Source organism: Pteropus medius, unplaced genomic scaffold, assembly GCF_902729225.1.
Source record: "Pteropus medius unplaced genomic scaffold, Ma_sr-lr_union100, whole genome shotgun sequence".
In the NCBI taxonomy this organism is placed as follows: Eukaryota; Metazoa; Chordata; class Mammalia; order Chiroptera; family Pteropodidae; genus Pteropus; species Pteropus medius.
In genome coordinates, this window is record NW_024351543.1 from 14626567 (window position 1) to 14646892 (window position 20326).

The 20326-nt window shown below is 41.5% G+C and overlaps 1 protein-coding gene across 2 annotated transcripts in view; it reads right to left on the reverse strand.

Annotated features, from left to right (window-relative positions):
- The window catches only part of CMTM8 (CKLF like MARVEL transmembrane domain containing 8), a 78065-nt gene extending 59775 nt beyond the window's left edge, over window positions 1–18290 (reverse strand). Inside the window, exons 1-2 of one of the 2 annotated variants that reach the window (XM_039843461.1) lie at window positions 18110–18290; window positions 17392–17586 (exon numbers count right to left, since the gene is read on the reverse strand). In XM_039843461.1, coding sequence (XP_039699395.1) covers window positions 17392–17538 — 147 coding nt within the window. In that variant the 5' untranslated portion in view covers window positions 17539–17586; window positions 18110–18290. Of the gene's footprint in view, window positions 1–17391; window positions 17587–17942; window positions 18089–18109 lie in introns of those variants that run through there. The other variant, XM_039843460.1, reaches the window with a different exon arrangement.
- Window positions 18291–20326: the final 2036 nt, after the last annotated feature.

Here is a 20326-nt window from a genome sequence, read left to right on the forward strand (position 1 = left end):
TCTACATCACATAACTACAAACCAAACTACTTCTGGCGTGTGCCCACTGCCGCCACGGAGGCAGTGATGTCTCGGAGCTGTTCTCCGGGGCCCCTAAGCGTTACTCCTGAATCGGGTCAGCTGGCCAGGAGGAATGTGCCAAACTGTATTCACTGGGGCCCCTCAGACTCTCTCCTCCATTAAACCGCTCTTCTGTGCCTGGCCTTCAACTTTCCCCCTACAAGCAAAGGCCACACGAATTCTGTGTCTAAAGTTTCTCCCAAGTTTTCTTGAGAACAAGACCCAGGACACGTCCCACATTCTTAATATAACCACCCACGTGAGAGAACTCTCAAAATAGAGCCCCAAAATAGACAAACAACTCTCCCTCAAACAACTGGCTGGCTTCTTTCTTTCCAGTAAGGAGAACTGTAACACCATTCATTTATTCCATAAAATATTTACTGAGTTCCTCATCTTCCAGGTACTGGAGTAGTATGGTGATGAACAGACACAGTTCGTGGCTTCTGTGCGCTGTGATCACAGGCCAGTGGTGAAGAGAGACACAGTCATCTAGAATGTCTGCTAAAAGTCCTATATCTATGTTTAAAATGATAACTGTAGAATCAGTTACTTAGATGTTTCAATTAAAAACACAATGTGATGGCAAAGGAAAAAATGTAATAGTAAGGTACGGCGTGGCAGCCATGGGGGCAGAGCCCCCTGTTTCCCTGGGCACTCAGCTGGAAGAAGGTGTCGGGCTGCACACGACCCTCCATCACAGGCAGGTCCTAGACCTCGGAGCTCACTTTCCTGCTTCCTCCTGTTGGCTCAGGCTAGCTTTTTTTGTTTTTCCATTTCTATTTGTTAAGTCTAAGTGCATATTTGCAAGGGAGTTACATATACTCATAAAGCTACTTCAAACCCTTTTTAGAAGTAAATGGGCTATAAATAAAACACCCAGTGAGTATTTACAAATGAGCTTCAGAAAAGATACCGAAGACACCTCAACAACTCTAGAGCATAGTTTTCTGGCCCTAAACCAATGGTGTATTCAGATTTCTGCATGGATTGCCTTCATTTGTCTGTTATTCTTCCTCAGGGTCCCTCTGATACTTCAGTTTTCAAAATGGGGTGTGTGTGCATGTGTGTGAAACATATTGAAGATGTTTCTGGTGTCAAGATAAATCCTGGGAGCAAGAGATGGTAAATATCCTGCTGTGGAGGGACATTCCAACACAATGGTCATCTGCCCAGCCTGAAACGCCAAGTACCCCATGGACAAAGGTACCAAAGTCAACTCTCCCAGTGGGAGAGTTGCATGCTCCAGTGGGAGCGCCAGGAAGGGAATTAACTCCCCTACTGTGTGCTGGTCGCTTACATGTACCCACTATGGGTGAGAGCCTTGTCTCTACGAGTCTGTGACTTTTCCAGAGGGCACAGTATGCCAACGCCAGCTGCAGTTCCCCACTGCGACCAGGTGAATATCAGCTACACAGGAAGAGCTCAAGAGATCACGGTTTGGTCCAAAAAAAAGAAATTCAAACGGTCTTTCCCCAGTTAGAGCCAATTGGCAAAGTTTTGCTGTACGACATGCAGATGTCATAAATAAAACTACTCGGACTGACCAATGATGAGAAAAGAGGAAAGAAAAATAAAAAGCAACCAGAGTAAGAGTAGGCCCTAGATGTCCAGGTGCTGCCCTTGGGTTGGGCCAAAGCTTTGTTTCTCAATCTGTTTCATTACTGTCCCCCGCCCCTAAGGAACCTTTGAAAATGTTTTTTTCCTAATGCCACTGCCCACTCCACTCCTCCCTCCATGAAATTTTTTTTTTTCTTTTAACAAACATTTGTTTAGTGCCTATTATGTACAAGGAGCTATTTTAAGTCCTGGGGACATAGTAATGAACAATACAGTTTCTACTCTCATATAGCTCACATTCTACTGGTAGTATCATATCAAAACAAAACAAAACAAAACAAAATAAAACAAAACAAAACACATATGTCGGATTGTCAGATGGTGATAAACATTGCGGAGAAAAAATAAGGCAGACACAAAGAGGCTAGAGTGGCTGTAGTGGCTGACCCAGGAGGCGGGCAGAACTTAGGGTCTTGTAGATAGAGCAGACTTTGGCTCTTCCTCCAGATGAGATGGGGAGTGGCATATGTGACACATCCTAGCAGGATCCCTCTGTTCTGTTGAGAACAGACTAGGGGTGGGTTGGGGGAGGGGGATTAGAAGCAGGGAGATCAGTTAAGAGGTAATTGTAGAAATAAGACAAGAGAGGATGTTAGTTTGGCTGAGGTGGTGAGAACTGATGACATTCTGGGTAGACTTTGTTTGAAAATTTTTCTAATATAACGAAATCACCATTATCACAGCTAAACAAAATGAACAATATTTAACATCAATATTTAGTCAATATTCAAATATTCCTGATTGTCTCTCTCTCTCTCTCTCTCTCTATATATATATATATATATAAAAATAATTTTTTTTTTACCATTTGATTGAATCAGCATCCAAATATGGTCCATATGTTACAACTGATTGACATTTCTCTCTTCAGTCGCTCTTAACCTACAGGCTTCTTCTCTGTTACTATTTTTCTTTAAAATTTGTTTTTTGGAGAAACTGGGTCATTTGTCTTATAGACACAGTCTGGATTTTGCTGACCGCATTCTCATGGGTTCTTTGAACATTTCTCTGTCCTGTTTTTCCTGAAAATTGCTCCTTAGTATTGCCTGTGAGACATACAAGAAGGTGTGTCTGCACAGACAAACCTGAGTTTCAGGGGAGAGGGCCAGGCTGGTGATAGAAACTGAGAGTCACAGATGTAGAGAGTTTAAAGCCATGATCTGGAGATCACAGGGGGCTGAGGGTAAAACAGAGGAGAGAAACGGCTGGAGGCCCAGGCCCTGGCATGCCCACATCGGAACTGGGAGATGAGGAGGCACCAGGAAAGGAGATAAGGAGCACATCCAGCAAGGTAAGAGAGAACAAACATAGGACAGTAACCCCAAAGTCAGGAAAAGAAGGGATTTAGAGAAGGAGAGAGTGGTAAACAGTATTGATGTAGTCCACAGGTTTGGTGAGATGAGGACTGAGAGTTTACCCCTGACTTTGGCAAAGCGAACATCACTGGTGACCTTGACCAGAGCTGACTGGAGTGGGTTCCAGAGTGAACTGGATGAGAGGAATTCGTCAGGGAATAATAACAAGTCTTTCGAGAGGTTTTGCTGCAAAGGGGAGCAGAGAAAAGAAATGACAACTACAGGTATATACGACCTTGTGGGGAAATTTGTTGTTGCTTTCAAGAGGGGATCCACCATAGCATACTCTCCTCATATAATTCAAATACCACAGACAAATCGTACCTTTATGTACTTTATACATAAAAAGAGTAAGATTTTTTTGCCCCCTCCAACCAGTTTCCACTCCCTTGCTAGCAATATCACCTCCACTGAGAGTCCATGTGCTAGAGTAAACAAAATATTGCAAAAAAAGAGACTCTAGCCACCTGATTCTTTCTATTTTCACCAATGTGAAATGAGTTCTTTTGCTGGCCAAGCAAAACATTTTCAGGTATATCCACTGGAAGTGTTCCAAAAAAACCAGAGCTTATAGCTTATACTTCCGCACACAATTCTGCCATGCTGGGGCTACAAGATATTTCCAGGTTCTGACAGCCATAATGAGAGCATCAAACCTCAGCGTTTTCCCCAGAGCCAGGGGTTCCAGAGTCATTCACTCCAGAAACAGGTAAGTGCAGTGAAGGAAAACCTACCATTTGGAGTCAGGAAGACTTGGTTTGAACTGCTCTCTGCCACTTCCTGGTTCTGACCGTAGGTCACCATAACTTCTTTCAGCCTCAGTTACTTTATCTGTAAAACTGGACAAAGGTAGTTCTAAACATAGGAGGCACACGTTTTTACCTGTTTTATTTCTCCTTGGAGACCTACTCTTTCGGCAATGTCATTTGAGTAGGGTTGACCTCAGCTGCTGGTACCAGAAGTGGACAGATAATGCACATGTGGCCAGTGTACTCCATCTCCCTGACCTTACTGACTGGACCAGGAATGGCCAAATGACCCAAGCCAGGACAAGGAGGGACTTCCTCCAGCACCTGGTTACCACTTTTTTTTTTTCCTGGAATCAGTAAACTGGAAGGATGATACAGAACCGTGGGTGGCATCTTTACTACCCTGCAGAGAAAGCCTTCCTGCGAAGAAAGCCTTCAAAGAAGAAAGCATGGCCAAGAGAGGAAGAGAGACTGAGTTCTATTATTTGAGCTCCTTGTTCCGGCCATGTCATTTGAGCTTCTGGTTCCAGCCATGCCTGAAGCTAGACCCACACTTCCATTTCTCGGATACATGAACCAATAAGTGATCCTTTCTTTGTTGTTTTCCAGGCAGTTTAGGCCAAGTTTCCATCATCTATAACTGGAAAGGCCATCACTAATATACTATTTCATTGTGGGGCTTTAAAAATAACATTTATTAAAGTTCTAGAAAGTGTCTTTCCCTGAACAAACACTCATTAAATGTTCAGTAAAAATCGTTAGTCTGTTATGGACCAAATGCTTTGCTGGGCATTGACTATATAAAGGTAAATAAATGAGAAGGTATCACGTAAAATTAGCAGTTTCTGTATTAGGATGAGACTAGGAAGAGAGAAGTCAATTTGGGAAAGAAAAGAGGGGACTGGGCTGTCCTGAAAAGGAGTTTGCCAGGCTTGTAAGGGAGGGAAGGGAATTCTAAACAGAGGCAACAGAAAGTATAAAAGCATGAAATAAACTGAAAGAGATGATCAGGACAGAGCTGAGAATACAACCTCAAATGTCTACAGGGAGCAAGCAAGTAACATAAATGAAGGAAACACATCAGGTATAAAGCAGTGAATGGCAATGACTCTTGGCCTCGGTTATGAGAAGATGAGAGAGTCCAGCACTGCATCAAACAGGTGAGTGCAAGGCCATTCACAGCATAGAGTCCTAGTTGTCCATACTACCCATCTCACCTTCTCCCTTTTGTAAGAACTGGATTTTAGCTATTCACATGGCCATACAGATGGAGACCATGCTTTCCAAGCCTTATTTGGAGCCAGATTTGGTCACACCAATATGTTCTGCCTAATAGGATGTGAGAAGAAATGATACATGAAACTTCTAGGCTGGGCTTTGAAGGGGTGCAACCTCCACTACCCTTCCTAATGTAGGCTGGAGCAGACATGATGGTGGGAAACAAAGCATCTTGGACCCCAAAATGGAACCCATTGTAGAGGACAGAGAAAACAAGGCGGAAGCAGCTGGATCTCTGGCACTATGGAACCATTCATATCTGCCCTGGGCAACTAGTGCTTTGACTGCCAAATGAGAGAAAAATAAGTTTACCTTGTTTAAAGTCACTTATCGTCTGTCACAAGAGTCAAACATGCATCTTAACCAAAACTTTTATATGCATATAGCAGCTTTTTCTTGACCCCCAAAAGATTATTGCTACGAGAAATTGTGGGTTCAATGTTGTGCGTTTGTTCAATTTTCCAAGAGAACATGGAAATCTAGATTTTCTTATATCTGACTTTTACATATTGGTAACTAATTCTGATTTTCAACACAATATAGGCCAATAAAACTGGTCTGGGGCCAGTCTCATTTCTGTTCCCTAGGCTTCTCTGAAACAAAGACTTTTCATTAACATAATTTGGGGTAATAACGGTGACAGATATTCAGAGTCCTGCAAGTATGGACAACATAAGACAGTCCCTCAAACTCTCATCACCCTCAAATATGATGCCCGTAGCAGCTCCATTCCCCTGTAGAACTGACTGCCTAAGCCCATAAGTCGGCAGCAGTGACAACTACGGGGTCTTATGTGCCTGCTATTCCATCTCCCTGGATACCAATGGTCTTTACAGGGTGAACATTTGTCCCTTTCTTTCTTCCTTTCCCCCTTCTTTATAAGATTAAACAATTTCTTATGAGACAGAAATGGACAACAGTATATGAATGTGGCAACTATTTATGCGAAAAATCAAAGGTGAAAAAGACATCCCTCAGTTTCATATGGAAGGTCTGGTAGCCTCACCAAACGAGTTCATCCAGACAAACTGCTCCCTGGAGAAAAAGTGGGAGGCAGCATAAGACACAGAAGATGCAACATCCGATGATCATTTCATGGGACCCATCGACGAGACTGGTTATAAGAAAACAGCCTAATTGGCTTCGGGACTGTGCAGGGACCCAGCTTATTCTCACTTCTAAAAAGCAGGATCCTGAGTGAAGCAACTTCAGCTGAGCCCATCTTTCTCCCCAGGAATTCAGTTGAAAGGCCTATGCAAAAGTCCATGGTCAGCCACAGGACCTCATTTCCATCAAGGTGTTGCTCATACTGGTTCAAAACACATGCTACCCTCACAAGAAGATATAAAGATAAGAGAAATACCATGGTATTACTGTTGCACATGTAGCACAATAAACAGAATAAAAACAATCATGTTATAGAAAAGAAGTTCCTATTTATTGAGCCATCTGCCCTCTAGGGAGTTAGTTCTTAGTTCAGAGTGGAGCCTTTGTTACGTGGGGCCCTCACTGGGTTAAGATATCCAAGTTTGGAGGTAGAAGCAGGATAGAGTTACTCTGCATAATAGAGAGAAGGATTTGGAGGTAAAGAGGATGAGTAATCCAAGAGGGAAGGTGACAAAACAAAACAAGAGGGGGAGGAGAATGTGAGAGAAGTGTGAGAGGTCTGTTTGCATTCGCCAAGAGCCTCTGCCTCCATCTAAAACGAATCCAGCATTCCGGCCAATGGGCTTCTTAATGGACACTGGAGATGGGCAATACCAAAGGGTAGAGGAGGTGGGTAAGAGGGCTGAGAAGACCAAGAGAACACTGGCTCTTTGCAAATTAATGGAAGTATATGGGAGGCCTTTAGGCTCTTCATACAGAAGTACTCAGATTCTGAGCAATTTCACCAATATTCTCAAGGGACAGGGAGGCTTCGTGAGTACCACCACCTCCCCGCAAAACAAGAGTTAGGAGTTCTTACTGTGCCAGTCACTGTGCTAAACAATTTACATGAATTCGTTTTTAATTTTTCAATAATCTCAAGATGGAGGTACTATTAGATATATTTTACAGGTGGTTTTAAAAGGTCAAATATTTTGTTTACAATCAGAGAGTTAATAGTAGCAAGGCCAAGACTGAAAGCCAGATCTGTTTGACTTCAAATTCTGTCAAATTTGACTTCAAATTTCTGTTCAGAAATATGCCCATATTTAGCTTTCAGAAAAGAGGTTCAGGTCAGATTCATGAATCATGAGACAAGCCAATATCCTGTGCCTCCTGATATGCCTCACTAAGAAAGACAGCACTTCCGTCGAATTCCTGACAACATAACCTGAATCTACTCACAAGGGAACACCAGCCAAACCCGATTTGAAAGGCATTCCACAAAACGACTCCTCTGGATTCTTCAAAATTGTCAAGGTCTTCAAAGACAAAGACAGATTAAGAAACAGTTCTAGGTTAAAGGTCACTAAAGAGACGACTAAATGCAATGTGTGACTCTGAACTATATCTTAAAAAGGGTAAAAGTGATTATAAAGGACATTATTGGGACCACTGGTAAAATCTGAGTGCGAATTGTATTAGTATCAAAGATAAATCTGCTGGACTTCATGATTATACCATGGTTAGACAGAATAATATTCTTGTCCTTGGGAGACATATGCTAAGATATCTGGGGTATTTGGGGTCATGATGTTTGTAACCTACTCTTGAATGGTTCCACAAAAATATTAAGCAGACACACAGGAAGAGAGGAGGATGAAACAGGATATTTATATTTAAAAAATCACACTGAATGGACGAGGAAATTCATTATATCATTCTTATAATTTTCCTTAGCAACTTGAACTTTTTTAACATTGAAAAATTAAAAGGATTCTGCCTTAAATTTCTGGTGATGTGACAGGCTGGGTATCCTCCCAAATGAAACAAGTACGGATAAAATATACAACATTTTAAAACATGTAGCTAGCTGGCATGAGAAGAAAGAATTCTAAGAGGCCAAAAATGAAATAAAATGGGAATCCTCGGAAGTAGTTGAATGCCAAAGCTAGTTCTTTCACTCAAAGTTTCTTGAACCTCTTGGGAACTTAGAGCTTCCATCTTTTTTAAAAAAGCTTTTTTGAGATCTAATTCATATGCCATATGAATTAGAGGTGATTTTTAGTATATTCACAGAGCTGTGCAACCATGACCACTATCTAATTTCAGAACATTTCATCATCTCCAAAGGAACCCCATGTGCCCATTAGCAGTCACTCCCTATTCCTCTCTCCCCCAGCCACTGGCAAGCATTAATCTACTTTCTGTTTCGACAGAGTTAACCTAATCGAGACACTTCATATAAATGGAAATCTATAACATGTGGCCTTTTGTGCTTGGCTTCTTTCACTTAGCATAATGCATAATGTTTTCCACTGTTATCCATGCTGTAGTATGTATCAGCATTTTGTTCCTTTTTATTGCCAAATAACAATTTATTGTATGGGTATACCATCTTCTGTTTATCCATTCATTCATGGACATTTGCGATGTTTCTACCTTTTGGCTATTGTGAATGCTGCTGTAAACATTCATATACAGTGTGTGTGTGTCTGTGTGTGTCTGTGTAAACATGTTTCATTAAATTCTTTTGGGTGTATACCCTGAATGGAATTGTTGGGTGTATACTCTGAGAATTGCTGGGTCATATGCTAAGTTTTTCCTTTTGAGGAATTGACAAACTGTTTTGCAAATTGGCTGCACCATTTTATAATCCTAACAGTAATACTTGAAGGTTCCAATTTTTCCACATTCTCACCGACTTGTTACAGTCTACCTTTTTAATTATAGCCATCCTATTAGGTGTGAAGTGGTATCTCACTGTGCTTTTGATTTAAATTTCCCTAAAGACAATGATATAGAGCATCTTTTCACATCCTTATTGGTCCTTCACATATTTTCTTTGAGAAATTGCTTTTCAAATCCTTTGCCAAGGTTCTATTTCGGTGCTGGCTGGTGAAAGATAATTAAAGCCAAAAGTCCAAACAAAGTGAAAAGTCTAACAGGAACTATCTTAGCTCCCTCAGTAAAGCCTGGGTCTTAAAAGGCTACCCCTTTAATGTTAGGGTAGATAAGAAATCAACTCACTGTCCCGAGGGAATAGCAAGATAACAGCTATCAAAATCTTGGCAATGAATACACAGGGGAAAATATCCCTTTCAATTTAGAGCCACATTCAGTCTCTCATTTGGGTTGGGTCTAAGTCTATGGAAGTTGTGAAGAACACAGCAGAACTGAAAAAGTTAAAGAATTTCTAGAAATGTAAGAGAATTGAAATTGAAAAGTGGACGTATGGATTAAACAGCTAATGAAAGAATTATTAAAACAAAAAATATAGTAATTAATAAATAAACAAATAAATAAAATGCTGCCCAGAAACAGAGGGTTGGAAATTATCAATTTAAAAGACATGAACAACAGAGTCTAAGGATCTAAGACCTATTTAATTAGATTTTCAGATGAAATAAAATGAGAAGGACAGTATTTCTAACATTTTAAGAGATAATGTCTGAGAATTTTCCAATATTTTTGAAAGACTATTGAATCCAAGAATCTTAACTAAACCCAAAGATAAATAAAAGTAAGTCTCAGGCATATCATAATGTGATTGCTGTATACAAAGACGAAGACAATTTTGAAAGCAAGCAGCTAAATATAAAAAAGAATGGCAAATTGCAATCTGACTGCCAACTTCCACAGCAACCATGGAAACCAATAAGACAAAAGAATGGCATCTTCAATGAATGGAGACAAAAATAACTGTCAACTTAGAATTCTATACCCTGTGTAATTATCTTTCAAGAATGAGGAAGAAAAAGATCTTCAGAAAAACAAAAACAGATAGCGGGTCTGAGATATAAGAAGTAACAATGAGCAAAGATAACAGGCAACTATGTGGGTTGTAGATAAAACTAAATTGTTGACTGTGAACAGCAATTAAAATGCCTAGCTTGTAGGTGGAACAGAGAATAGAACTAAAGAACTAGAAAATATAAATTGAGAGGGAAGTCATCTAAATTAGAGTTCTGAAATCTTTATTTTTGCTTTGGAGCAGGGTAAAAATATTGATTAATTTTAACCTGTATCACAGACTAAGTCTGCATGTTAAGATAGCCAGGGAATCCACTAAAAGAATAGACACAGCAAAACTTCCAAACAAATAGGAGAAAGAAAAAAGATGAGAAATGCAAAAAAGGAAAACTTTCTGTACTACTTGGCAGTAATATCAAAAACTTTTTAAAAACATATGCCAAACCACACATACACATACACACCCTGTAAAAACTAATAAATGAGGTTGGCAAAGTTGTAGGATACAAGGTCGAAGATATAGAACTCAACTGGATTTATATGACCTAGCAATGAACAATCTAAGAATGAAATTAAGAAAATATTCTATTTGCAAGAGCATCAAAAATGAGAAAATATTTAGGAATAAAATTAACAAAAGAAGTGTAAGCTGAAAATTATGAAATGCTGTTGAAAGAAATTAGAGAAGAACTAAATAAATGGAAATGAACTGGACAACTTAATTTTGTCAAGAAGGCAGTACTCCCCAAACTGACCTACAGGTTCAACACAATCCATATTGAAATCCCACCTGCCTTTTGCAAAAATTGACAAACTGATACTAATATTCATATGGAAATGCAAGGGACTCAGAATAGCCAAAACAATTTTGAAAACAAAACAAAACAAAACACAAATTTGGTGGATTCGCACTTATTTCAAAACTTTCTATAAAACTACAGTAATCAATACAGTATGGTACCAGCATAAGGACAGACATAGAAAGAGAACTGAATCCAAAAATAAATCCATACATTTCTGGTTATTTAATTTTCAACAAGAGTGACAAGATAATTCAATGGGGGAACAGTCTTTTCTACAAATGATGCTGGGAAAATTAGATATCCATATGGAAAAGAATCAATTTATACCCCTACTTCACACTATATACAAAAATTAACTCAAAATAAATTCTAGTCCTAAATGTAAGATAAAACTATACAACTTTTAGGAGAAAATATAGGAATAAATCATTGTGACCTTGGGTTAGGTATGATATCAAACATACAAAAGGAAAAATACATAGTCTGGACTTTATCAAATTAAGAACCTTTGCGCTTCAAAGGACACCATCACATAAAGTGAAAAGATAACTCACAGAAGAAAAATATGACAAATCATATATCTGATTAAGAACTTGTATCTGGAATATATAAAGAACTCTTAAAACACAACAATAAAAGAAATTAATGTAATTTTTAAATGGCAAAGGATTTGAACAGACATTTCTCCTAAGATATACAAATGATCAATAAGCTGAATATCATTAGACAGTATAGAAATACAAACGAAAGCCACAGGGAGATACCACTTCACACCTTGAAGGATGGCGAGGATCAAAAAAGACAGAAAATAACAAGTTTTAGTGAGGATGTGGAAAAATTGGAACCTTCATATTGCTGATGAGATTGTAAAGTAGTGCAGCCAGTTTGGAAAGAATCTAGCAGTGCCTCGAAATAGTAAACAAAGAGTTACGATTATGACCCAGCCATTCCATTCCTATGTAAATGCCCAAGAGAACTGAAAACATGTCCACACAAAAACGTGTACATAAAGGTTCATGGCAGCATTATTCATAATAATCAAAATGTGGATATAATCTAAATGTCCACAACTGATGAATAAATAAAATGTTATATATATATAATACAATGGACTATTATTTGTCAATAAAAGGGATGAAGTACTGATAGATACAATAGCAAGGATGATCCCTTGAAAACATATGCTAAGTGAAAGAAGTTGGCCAGGAAGGGCCACATATGGTAGAATTCTATTTATGTGAATGTCCAGAGTAAACAAATTCATAGAGACAAAAAGTATATTAGTGATTACCAAAGGCTGAGGAAAGGGAAGAATGGGGAAGGAGTGCTAAGAGACACAGTGTTTCTTTTTGAGGTGACAAAAATGTTCTTAGTGGCAATATTTGTATAGCTCTGTGAATATCCTAAAAATTCCTGAATTGTACTTCTAAATGATCAATTTTATGATATGAATGGTAATTCAACAAAGCTGCTTTTTAAATACATATGCCAAAACTCACAAAACTCTATATTTAAAAGGGTGAATTTTACTCGATACTTCAATAAACTTGGCTTTAAAGAATATTCATATGCCTTTCATTCAATACAAATTTTCATCCTTAGAAAACATTAAAAAAGCATTTAGAAAGATTTAGTTTAAAAGATGTCTGTTACAACATAAAGAAACAAAGTGAACAGTATGAGCCTGGATATTGATGGAATATTATGTGGCAATTAAGAATGTTATAAAAAATTAATCATTGATGAGGAAAGGTAATTTATCAAGTCTCAGCAGGAAACTGAGCATATTCAGATTGGGCAATCTGAGTGGAGTTTAATAAAGGTATTACTTATAAAACAGGGTACTGGAAAACCACAAGTGACAGGGTAGCACCTGGCAATAGTAAGTACTTGGGAGTGTACAGATGTCAAAGCCAGAGAAAACAACTGTGTGGAGTGGGCTGCCAGGAAGCCCACCTTCCAAGGAGGGACACAGCCAGCTGCTGAAACCCAGTGGGGAATGAATACCCAGACCCTGCTCTCCCCTAGCCCTACAGCCTCCTGTGGGTGCCACCTTTGGATGAATCCAGTGGGACATCAGAGAGAAGCTCTGAGACAGTGCGTGCATGTCTGCCTTCAGGGTGCAGAGCAGGATGATGAAGGGTGGAGGTGGATCTGAGGGACAAATGGAAGCTGTCCAGTGCAAATGGCCATACCAGTAAACAAAAAGAGTAAACAAAAAGTACTTTACAAGTGATGCATTAAAAAAAATTACAGATAAATAACATATAACCTCCAGAGAAATTCTGGAATGGTTTACTCCAAGGAGTAAAACAGTGGTTCACCCAGTTCCTTAACAGTGATGGCATGAGGCAAGTCTTATTGTTGGGGACTAAGTGTCATGTACTTCATGACACTTAGTATCCCTGGCCCCCAGAGCACTAAATACCAAGAGAAATTCCACTCTAATTTTATTTATTTATTTATTTATTGAAATGTTTTATCATGGTGACTTGGTGAACAAAATCAAGTAAGTTTCATGTGTAATAACCAATTAAAAAAAAAAATCCTACCCACTCCTAGACATGTACCACATCTGCTAAAAACCACTGTAGGGGCTAGAATTACAGGGTTTTTTTCACCTGCATTTTTCTAATTTTTCTACCAAGACTACATATTGTTTTTGTGAAATAGAAACTCTGTTGCCCTTTTTAAAAAAGAACTCAACAAGATAGAATAATTTAGTTTCCAGCTCTCAGTAAACTCTGTTTGTCCTTCCCCAACTAAGTTTGCCCATGACAGTAAATACATGAGAGGTGACCTAACATTATTACATGGATGCTATAATTCATTTTGCAGTTAACAATAACAGTTAACTGGAAGGGTGCAATGAATTCAAATCACTTTTATTCTTCAAGTACTTGTGATGGTTATGAAATCACAGTATCCTACCAGTGGAGTACCAGATTGCTTCTAGTTTATAAAACTCTAAAAGAAAGGAAACGACTACAATTTGGTTTCAAAATAACATTACACTGGCACAGCTTAGAGTGTTTTGGTACCTTAGCTACTACCACTCAGCCCTTTGAGAAAGCCAGGGCAAGCAATTTTGACAATAAATTTGGAGAGACATTGTGTTTTGTTCTTTATTATTTCATTTCCCCTAGGTTCAAGCAGAAAGTCAGGTTCTTAATAATTCTTTGTCTCAATTTTTTTTTTTTTTCCAAGGCAGAAAAGTAACATTCTTGTGGGGGCAAATCTATCTTAATCTCAGGGCTGAGAGCAATAGTTTGAAACCTGCCCCTCTCTCCCCACCTCCTGCCACTAAAGAATCAATGGTACCATATTCCATTACATCCAAGAAACTATCCATTGTAAGCTGCATCCTGAGCCGGTTTTAATAAACATGAACAAAAAAGCATTTTAGAATCAATAAAATACAGTATAGCATTTAAGGTGATCCTGAACATTTTTAAGAGCTTTTCTAATTTAAAACAGTTGCTTTAGTTTAATAGGCTCACACTACTGATGACAGTTTAAACTAGTACAACTTTGGGGAAAGATAATTTTAGAATATTTAACAAACCAAATTTGTGTACTCTTTGACACAACAATTCTACTTTAAGGAACTTTCCCTCATAAAAATCAATAGACAAATGTGGAAAGAAGGGGAACAAAGAAGATTGCTACAGCACTGGTAAAACCTAGAAACATGCTAGTTTTAAAATAGAAAACTGAGGAAATCAAAACCGTACTTCCTTATGACAGAAAACTAACAATGTGAGATATCCCAGACCCCGAAAAGTGCTCATAGTAAGAGGACACGGCAAGTTACAAATCCATGAAAAATTTATAAGAAAATACATGCATGGAAAAAAAGAAGTATTAAAGGAGTTCCTGGAAAAAAAAAACCCAAAAAAACAGAAGATGCAAAGTCAAAAATTAAAAAAATTTAAAAATCTCCTTCAAGATAGGTAAGTTTCTTCTTGATTGAGAGAACACACCAGGTCCCCAGTATAATGGAAGAAAATGGACACATATGAAGGCACATCACTGTGATATTACAAAAGAAAGATGGTTCTACAGGCTTCCAGAAAGAAAGAAAAAAAGGATCAAGAAATGGAATAAATATAGCATTTGATATCTTGCTTCCTGGGAACTGTCATCAGTTTTGGCTCAAATAAACTCTTATAAATATTTTTTTAAAGGATTGGAATAAATATTTTCTTAAAAGAATCAGAATAACCAAAAGACAATAGAGAAATACTTTAAAAATCCTGAAGAAAAAAACAATTTCCAATCTAACATTCTGTACCCAAACTATTAATTATGTATTAATGGTCAAATCAAGACATTTTGAAAGATGCAAATCTCAATTGATACATGCATCCTTTCTTAGAAAACTATTAGAGGCTATGTGTTCCCCCAAAGGAAGGCAAGACAGAGAGGACACTGGCCATGGGAAGGAGAGGGATGAAGAGAATCTCTAGGGTGATGGTGCAGGAGACTCTAGGCCATCAGCTGTGTCAAAGTGAGCAGGCCAGGTGGGAGCAGGTCTGAGGCTCCCATAGGCGGTTGGTCCAGAGTATGACCTTGATAGAATGTCTGATGTCTCTCAGTTTTCTTGAGAGGAGATTTAGACAACTAAGGTAAAATTAGTGACTAAACATCTAGAGAACTAAAAAAAATGGAAAAAGACAATGACTAACTCCAGGAAATTGGGCAGAAAAGGAAAAGTGCTCACAGACTACTCAGTGTCCTAAAGTTGACACTCGCTGTTGATCTAACCCAAAATATAGTGGGAGCCTGGAAGGGTATGTGTATGGTGGGGGTGCTAAAGATGTGGTCCAGACAGCTGAAGCCTCATCCTTCAGTGGGAAGCTAATGGATAACACCTACAATTGGAAAAAAAATATATCAAGAAACAGCATTATAAACATATTATGAAGAATGCTAAGGGATTTGAATGTAGGTACCTCTAGGTATGGAGGAGGTGAGGGAAACATATTTGTGCCTACAAGACTATTTGACTTTATAAACATGAGCATACATAGTTTGGTCAAAAATAAAAACTCAACTATAGTACTAATAAGGGTAATTTTTCTTACATGTTTTTCTTTTTCAAAAACAATTATATCTAAAAGGATACACGCCTGTGTACCAAGTGATTATTTCTAATGATGAGATTGTGAGCCATTTATATTTTTTACTTCACTGTCCTATTTTCTGAAAAAGTGTGGAACATAGAACATATTGACCATAAATCAGAAAACAAGAGGCATTTTACTTTATGCCTGGTCAAAATCCACCCCAGGGTAGAAGCCCCATCTCTGTCATTTTAGCTTCTGTTTGCTCAGATGGGGCAGGGGAGCCTGCCAACTCCTTCATTCACATAGCAAATATTTGCTGAATTCCCATAAGCCAGGCCCTGCAAGGTGATTCCAATCTTAGCTTTTTATTGAGGCTTCTTAAGTCAATACCAGCTGAGGGAACCAGCTGGGGGATGGGCTAAGCCAACATTTCTCAAACTTTATCTGCACTGAAACTACCTGGGATTGATTCAGTCTGGGGTGGGGTCTGAGATTCAGGAGGATCAAGTATGCTATTTGATGTACACATGTTTTGCTGAAGGTTTCCCAGAGTTTTCAGTCACGTGTGCACCATCTTGGCTTCCATTCTCTACTCCCAAATAGGCTGGATTTCCATTCCACGAATATTTAAAGGAAAAGTATGTGAGATATGGTGGAAGGGGCGCTGGTTAGACAGCTGGAAGGAATGCCCATTAGCAGTTTAGAAAAGCTCTGCTCGCTCCCACAGTCAAGCCTGGGTTGGAATCACAGCTCCGCCATCTCCAGGTGTGACTTACTTCCCCTCTCTATGCCTCAGTTTCTTCACATGTAAAACGGGACAATAACTGAAACCACCTTCACAGGGAAGGGTTGTTGTGTGGATTACATGAGGGCACAAAAGCATCTAAGGAGCTTGACAAGTCGCTGGCACATGGTGAAGGCTAACAGTGGCCACCACTAGGGCTCCAGTCCTTTCTCAGACATGAAGGACTGGCTGGGACTGCTCAGGAAATCACTTGACCTCTCAGCTTCCAAGTCCTTCTATGAAGAGAGTGCCCACGCCTAGCCTCCTCTCCAGGAATGTTCTGAGCCTAAACCAGGATGTGCCACAGAACTGTTTGGACCTCAGAGGTTGAGGCTCTCAGATTTTATTCAGTAAATGTTATCTGATTCACCTCAATTTTACTACTAGGCAGATAATTTGGAAAAGGAATAAATCCTTTCCTCTCCCCTGAACTTTGGAAAGCTTTGCTTTAGAGAGGAGGCCACCCACGAGGAGATCAGGTAAGGGTGGCGCCAGGTTTTCTAGACACTCATTAACACGAACTCCATGCCCACCAAGCATCCTGTTCCCAGGATATGCCACGACCACCGACAGGGCCCAGCAAGTTGGGTTTCTCCCCCAACAGATTCTGAGGGTCACGATCCTCTTATCCAAGAGAGCCCAAGGCAACTGGACCTCGTTCAGAGAGGTGGTCTGAGTTTTGCACTTCGGGAAGAAGGCGAGGCTGAGCAAAAAGGGTTGCTTGGAAGCCGGTCAGCGGATCCGAGCTGGCTCCCAGCTGGCTCCCAGCCCAGGAGCACACGCTCGGGTCCGTCTGCGCCCCCGCCTCCCCGCCCCCTCCCGCCAGGCACTCACGATCTCCGCCACGATGAGGAGCCCGGGCACCGTGCGGAGGAACTCCCGGTCGTAGGCGAAGCTGCTGCTGCTGGTGGAGAAGTTCTCGGCGAAGGAGCTGGCGGTGGTGGTGACGGTATGCGGGCGCGCGCGCTGCGGCTCCTCCATGGTCGCGCCTCGGCTGGGCTGGCCCCTCCTCGGGGACCCCCGGCACGTCTGGGGGTGGACAAGCGGCCCTGAGTCCTGGGGGTGAGCTAGGGAGGGCACCCTGGCGAGGGGGAGGGGAGCGCGGCTGGCGCGGGGAGGGAGGCGCACCGGGGGCGCCTCCCGGGGCCGGACCTGTCGCCGCGCGTGTCCTGCGGTGCGCGGCAACCCCCGCTCCTCGGCGCGTGGGCTCTAGGGCGGCCCCTGGGCCGGAGAGGAGGAGCAGACCCAGCGAGGGGAGGCCGCCGGGCGGCCCAGGCAGGCGGCGGAGGCCGGGAGCAGGGGAGGGGGCGTGGAGAGGGGCGGGCGCGAGGCGCGCGGGGGCGGAACCGTCCGGCAGAGGAGCCGCGGGCCCGCGACCGCCTCACCTGTTGCTGGGGACAGTGAGGCCGAGAGGGGGCCAAGCCGTGCCCAGGGCTGCCGGGCAGGCTGTTCGGAGGAGGGGGCTCGGGGCTCTGGCCGCCCGCTGCACCCCCCCCGCCCGGCCCTGGCCTCCGTCAGGCTCCGCCTCCTACCGGCGGCAGCCACCGCTGACCTGTCTCTTTACACCTGACGGCGACCGGGGCTTTAGGGCCCCATCGGGACACAGAGGCTTCCAGGAACGAGCCCTCTGAGCCTCAACCGGGGCAGGGGGTGGGGTGCTGACTCGAAAGCGTGAAAGAGTGGCGGGAACTCTGACCCGACTGGACCTTAGACCCGAGATCGATGCGAGGCCGCCAGGACTGCCTGAGAGACCGCCCGAGCTTTCCCCCCGCCCGCCGTGGCCGCCACCGCAGCCCGGCGTTATTTCCTGCCCCTCCTGCCGAGAACAATGTGAGGAACCAACTTAATCGCTGAACTTTGAGGGCGAGACGCCTCCAGACGCACGCAGTGGCTGTGTCGCGGGCATCCGTGGAGCCGAGGTGACGGCTCCTGGCCGGGAGATGGGAGAAGGGAGATATTTGGCGTCTCTGGCCAAGACGAATTAGTGTGACCGTCCCGTCACCCTCTGAAGGAAATATTTGAAAAAAAGCTCGAAAGGTATGGGTTATGCAAAGTGACGTTTATGACACACGGACTGTGTTTTCTGGGGTGGGAGTAGGGGTGAGGAAGCCCCATTTAGTGAGGCGGGTTGTTGTAGGGTCAAGTTAGACTTGAGTTCCAACAGGGCGGCACTGGCATGGCATGTCCCACCTATTTGACTATGAGCAAGTGGCTCCACCTCTCTGGACCTCAGAGGTACGTAAAATGCAGGCTTCGTTAGATGGGTCTCTTGCCAAAAAAGAGTATGTTCTGGGTGGGCCCTCCTATTTTGTGAGAGGATGGCAACAAACATTTTATTTGTTTGGAAACCACCAAAAGGAAAGAAAACAATCATTGGTCACAAATAGAGGGTCGCTTTGGGGTCAGAGAAGGCATTCCTTCTGATCTGTTCCAAAACAGGTTTAAAAAGAGGTCAGAAGGGACATTTTATCCACAATATCAGCTGAACCGAGAAGAAAGTAAAAACTACAATCTGATAAAACAAGGAATTAGTTTCTTTGAAGTCTTGGGCCTAGTAGGGAGGACCTCAGAAATAAAAATTAAGGCTTCGAAAACATTACAAAGATAAAGGTTTAGGGAAATTCTATCCATGAGCATTTGCTCAGCACTTTGGGCTGGTGGGCAAATAAAACAAAAATTAAAACATAGCACTTTCCTCTAGAGCAGTGGTTTTTAAGGGGTAGTCCCTAGATCAGCAGCATCAGCACCACTTGAGAAATTTTTAGAAATATAAGACCCACCTCAGACCCATTGAGTCAGTAACCCTGGGGGCAAAGCCCAGGAAACTGTGTTTGAACGACTCTTTCAAGAGACTTTGAAATATGCTGACGTTCGAGAGCTACTGGTTTAGAGAAACCCATAATGTTGCTGGGGAAATGAGATACATGAAATGACTGGGAGTCTATGGCATCATTTGTGACATTTAGGGAATGCAGGAAGACAGGAAGGAAGTCTAGACAACTCTATTTCTGTGATACAAAAGACAGTTCCTTCTCAAAAAACTCTTGCGGCCAAATGGATTTCAAAATTCAATTTTTTTTTTTTTAGAAAGGTAAAATGTACATGTATTATATATACTATATAACAGCCTCAGTGAGGTCTGGAGAGCATTAATCAAATACACTGATTTTCTGCAATGAAAACATATGAATGATGTGTGTGTTTATCTGTTGTAATAAACACTCCTCAAACATCAGTGGTTTAAAATGACAACTGCCTTATCTGCTCATGAATCTGTGGGTCAGGAATTTGGGCAGGACTTGGCTGGCAGTTCTGCTTCATGTGTGTTGGTTAGAGCCATTCACTCAGCTACCTTCAGTTGGTGGCTGGGCAGGTCTAGAAAATTCAAAAAGGCTTCACTCACATTCTGTTCACTCATATTCTGGCACTTCAGTGCTCCTTCACCTAGCTTCTCACTCAATGAATCTTAGGCTTCCTTACAGCATGGTGAACTCAGAGTAGTTGGACTTCTACATGGCAACTGGCTTCCAAGAGGGAACGTTCCAGGAGGGGCAAAAGCAGAAGCTGCAGATCTCCTAAGGCTCAATCTCGACAGCTACATAGCGTTGTTTCCACCACATTCTAGTGGTCAAAGCCAGGGACAAGGACAACCTAAATTTAAACAGAGGGGAAATAGACACCACCTCTGGATGAGAGGAACAGAAAAGAACTGTGGTCATCTTTTTATCCATGAAGTGGTATAAATAAAGACAATAAAGAGCTTTACATC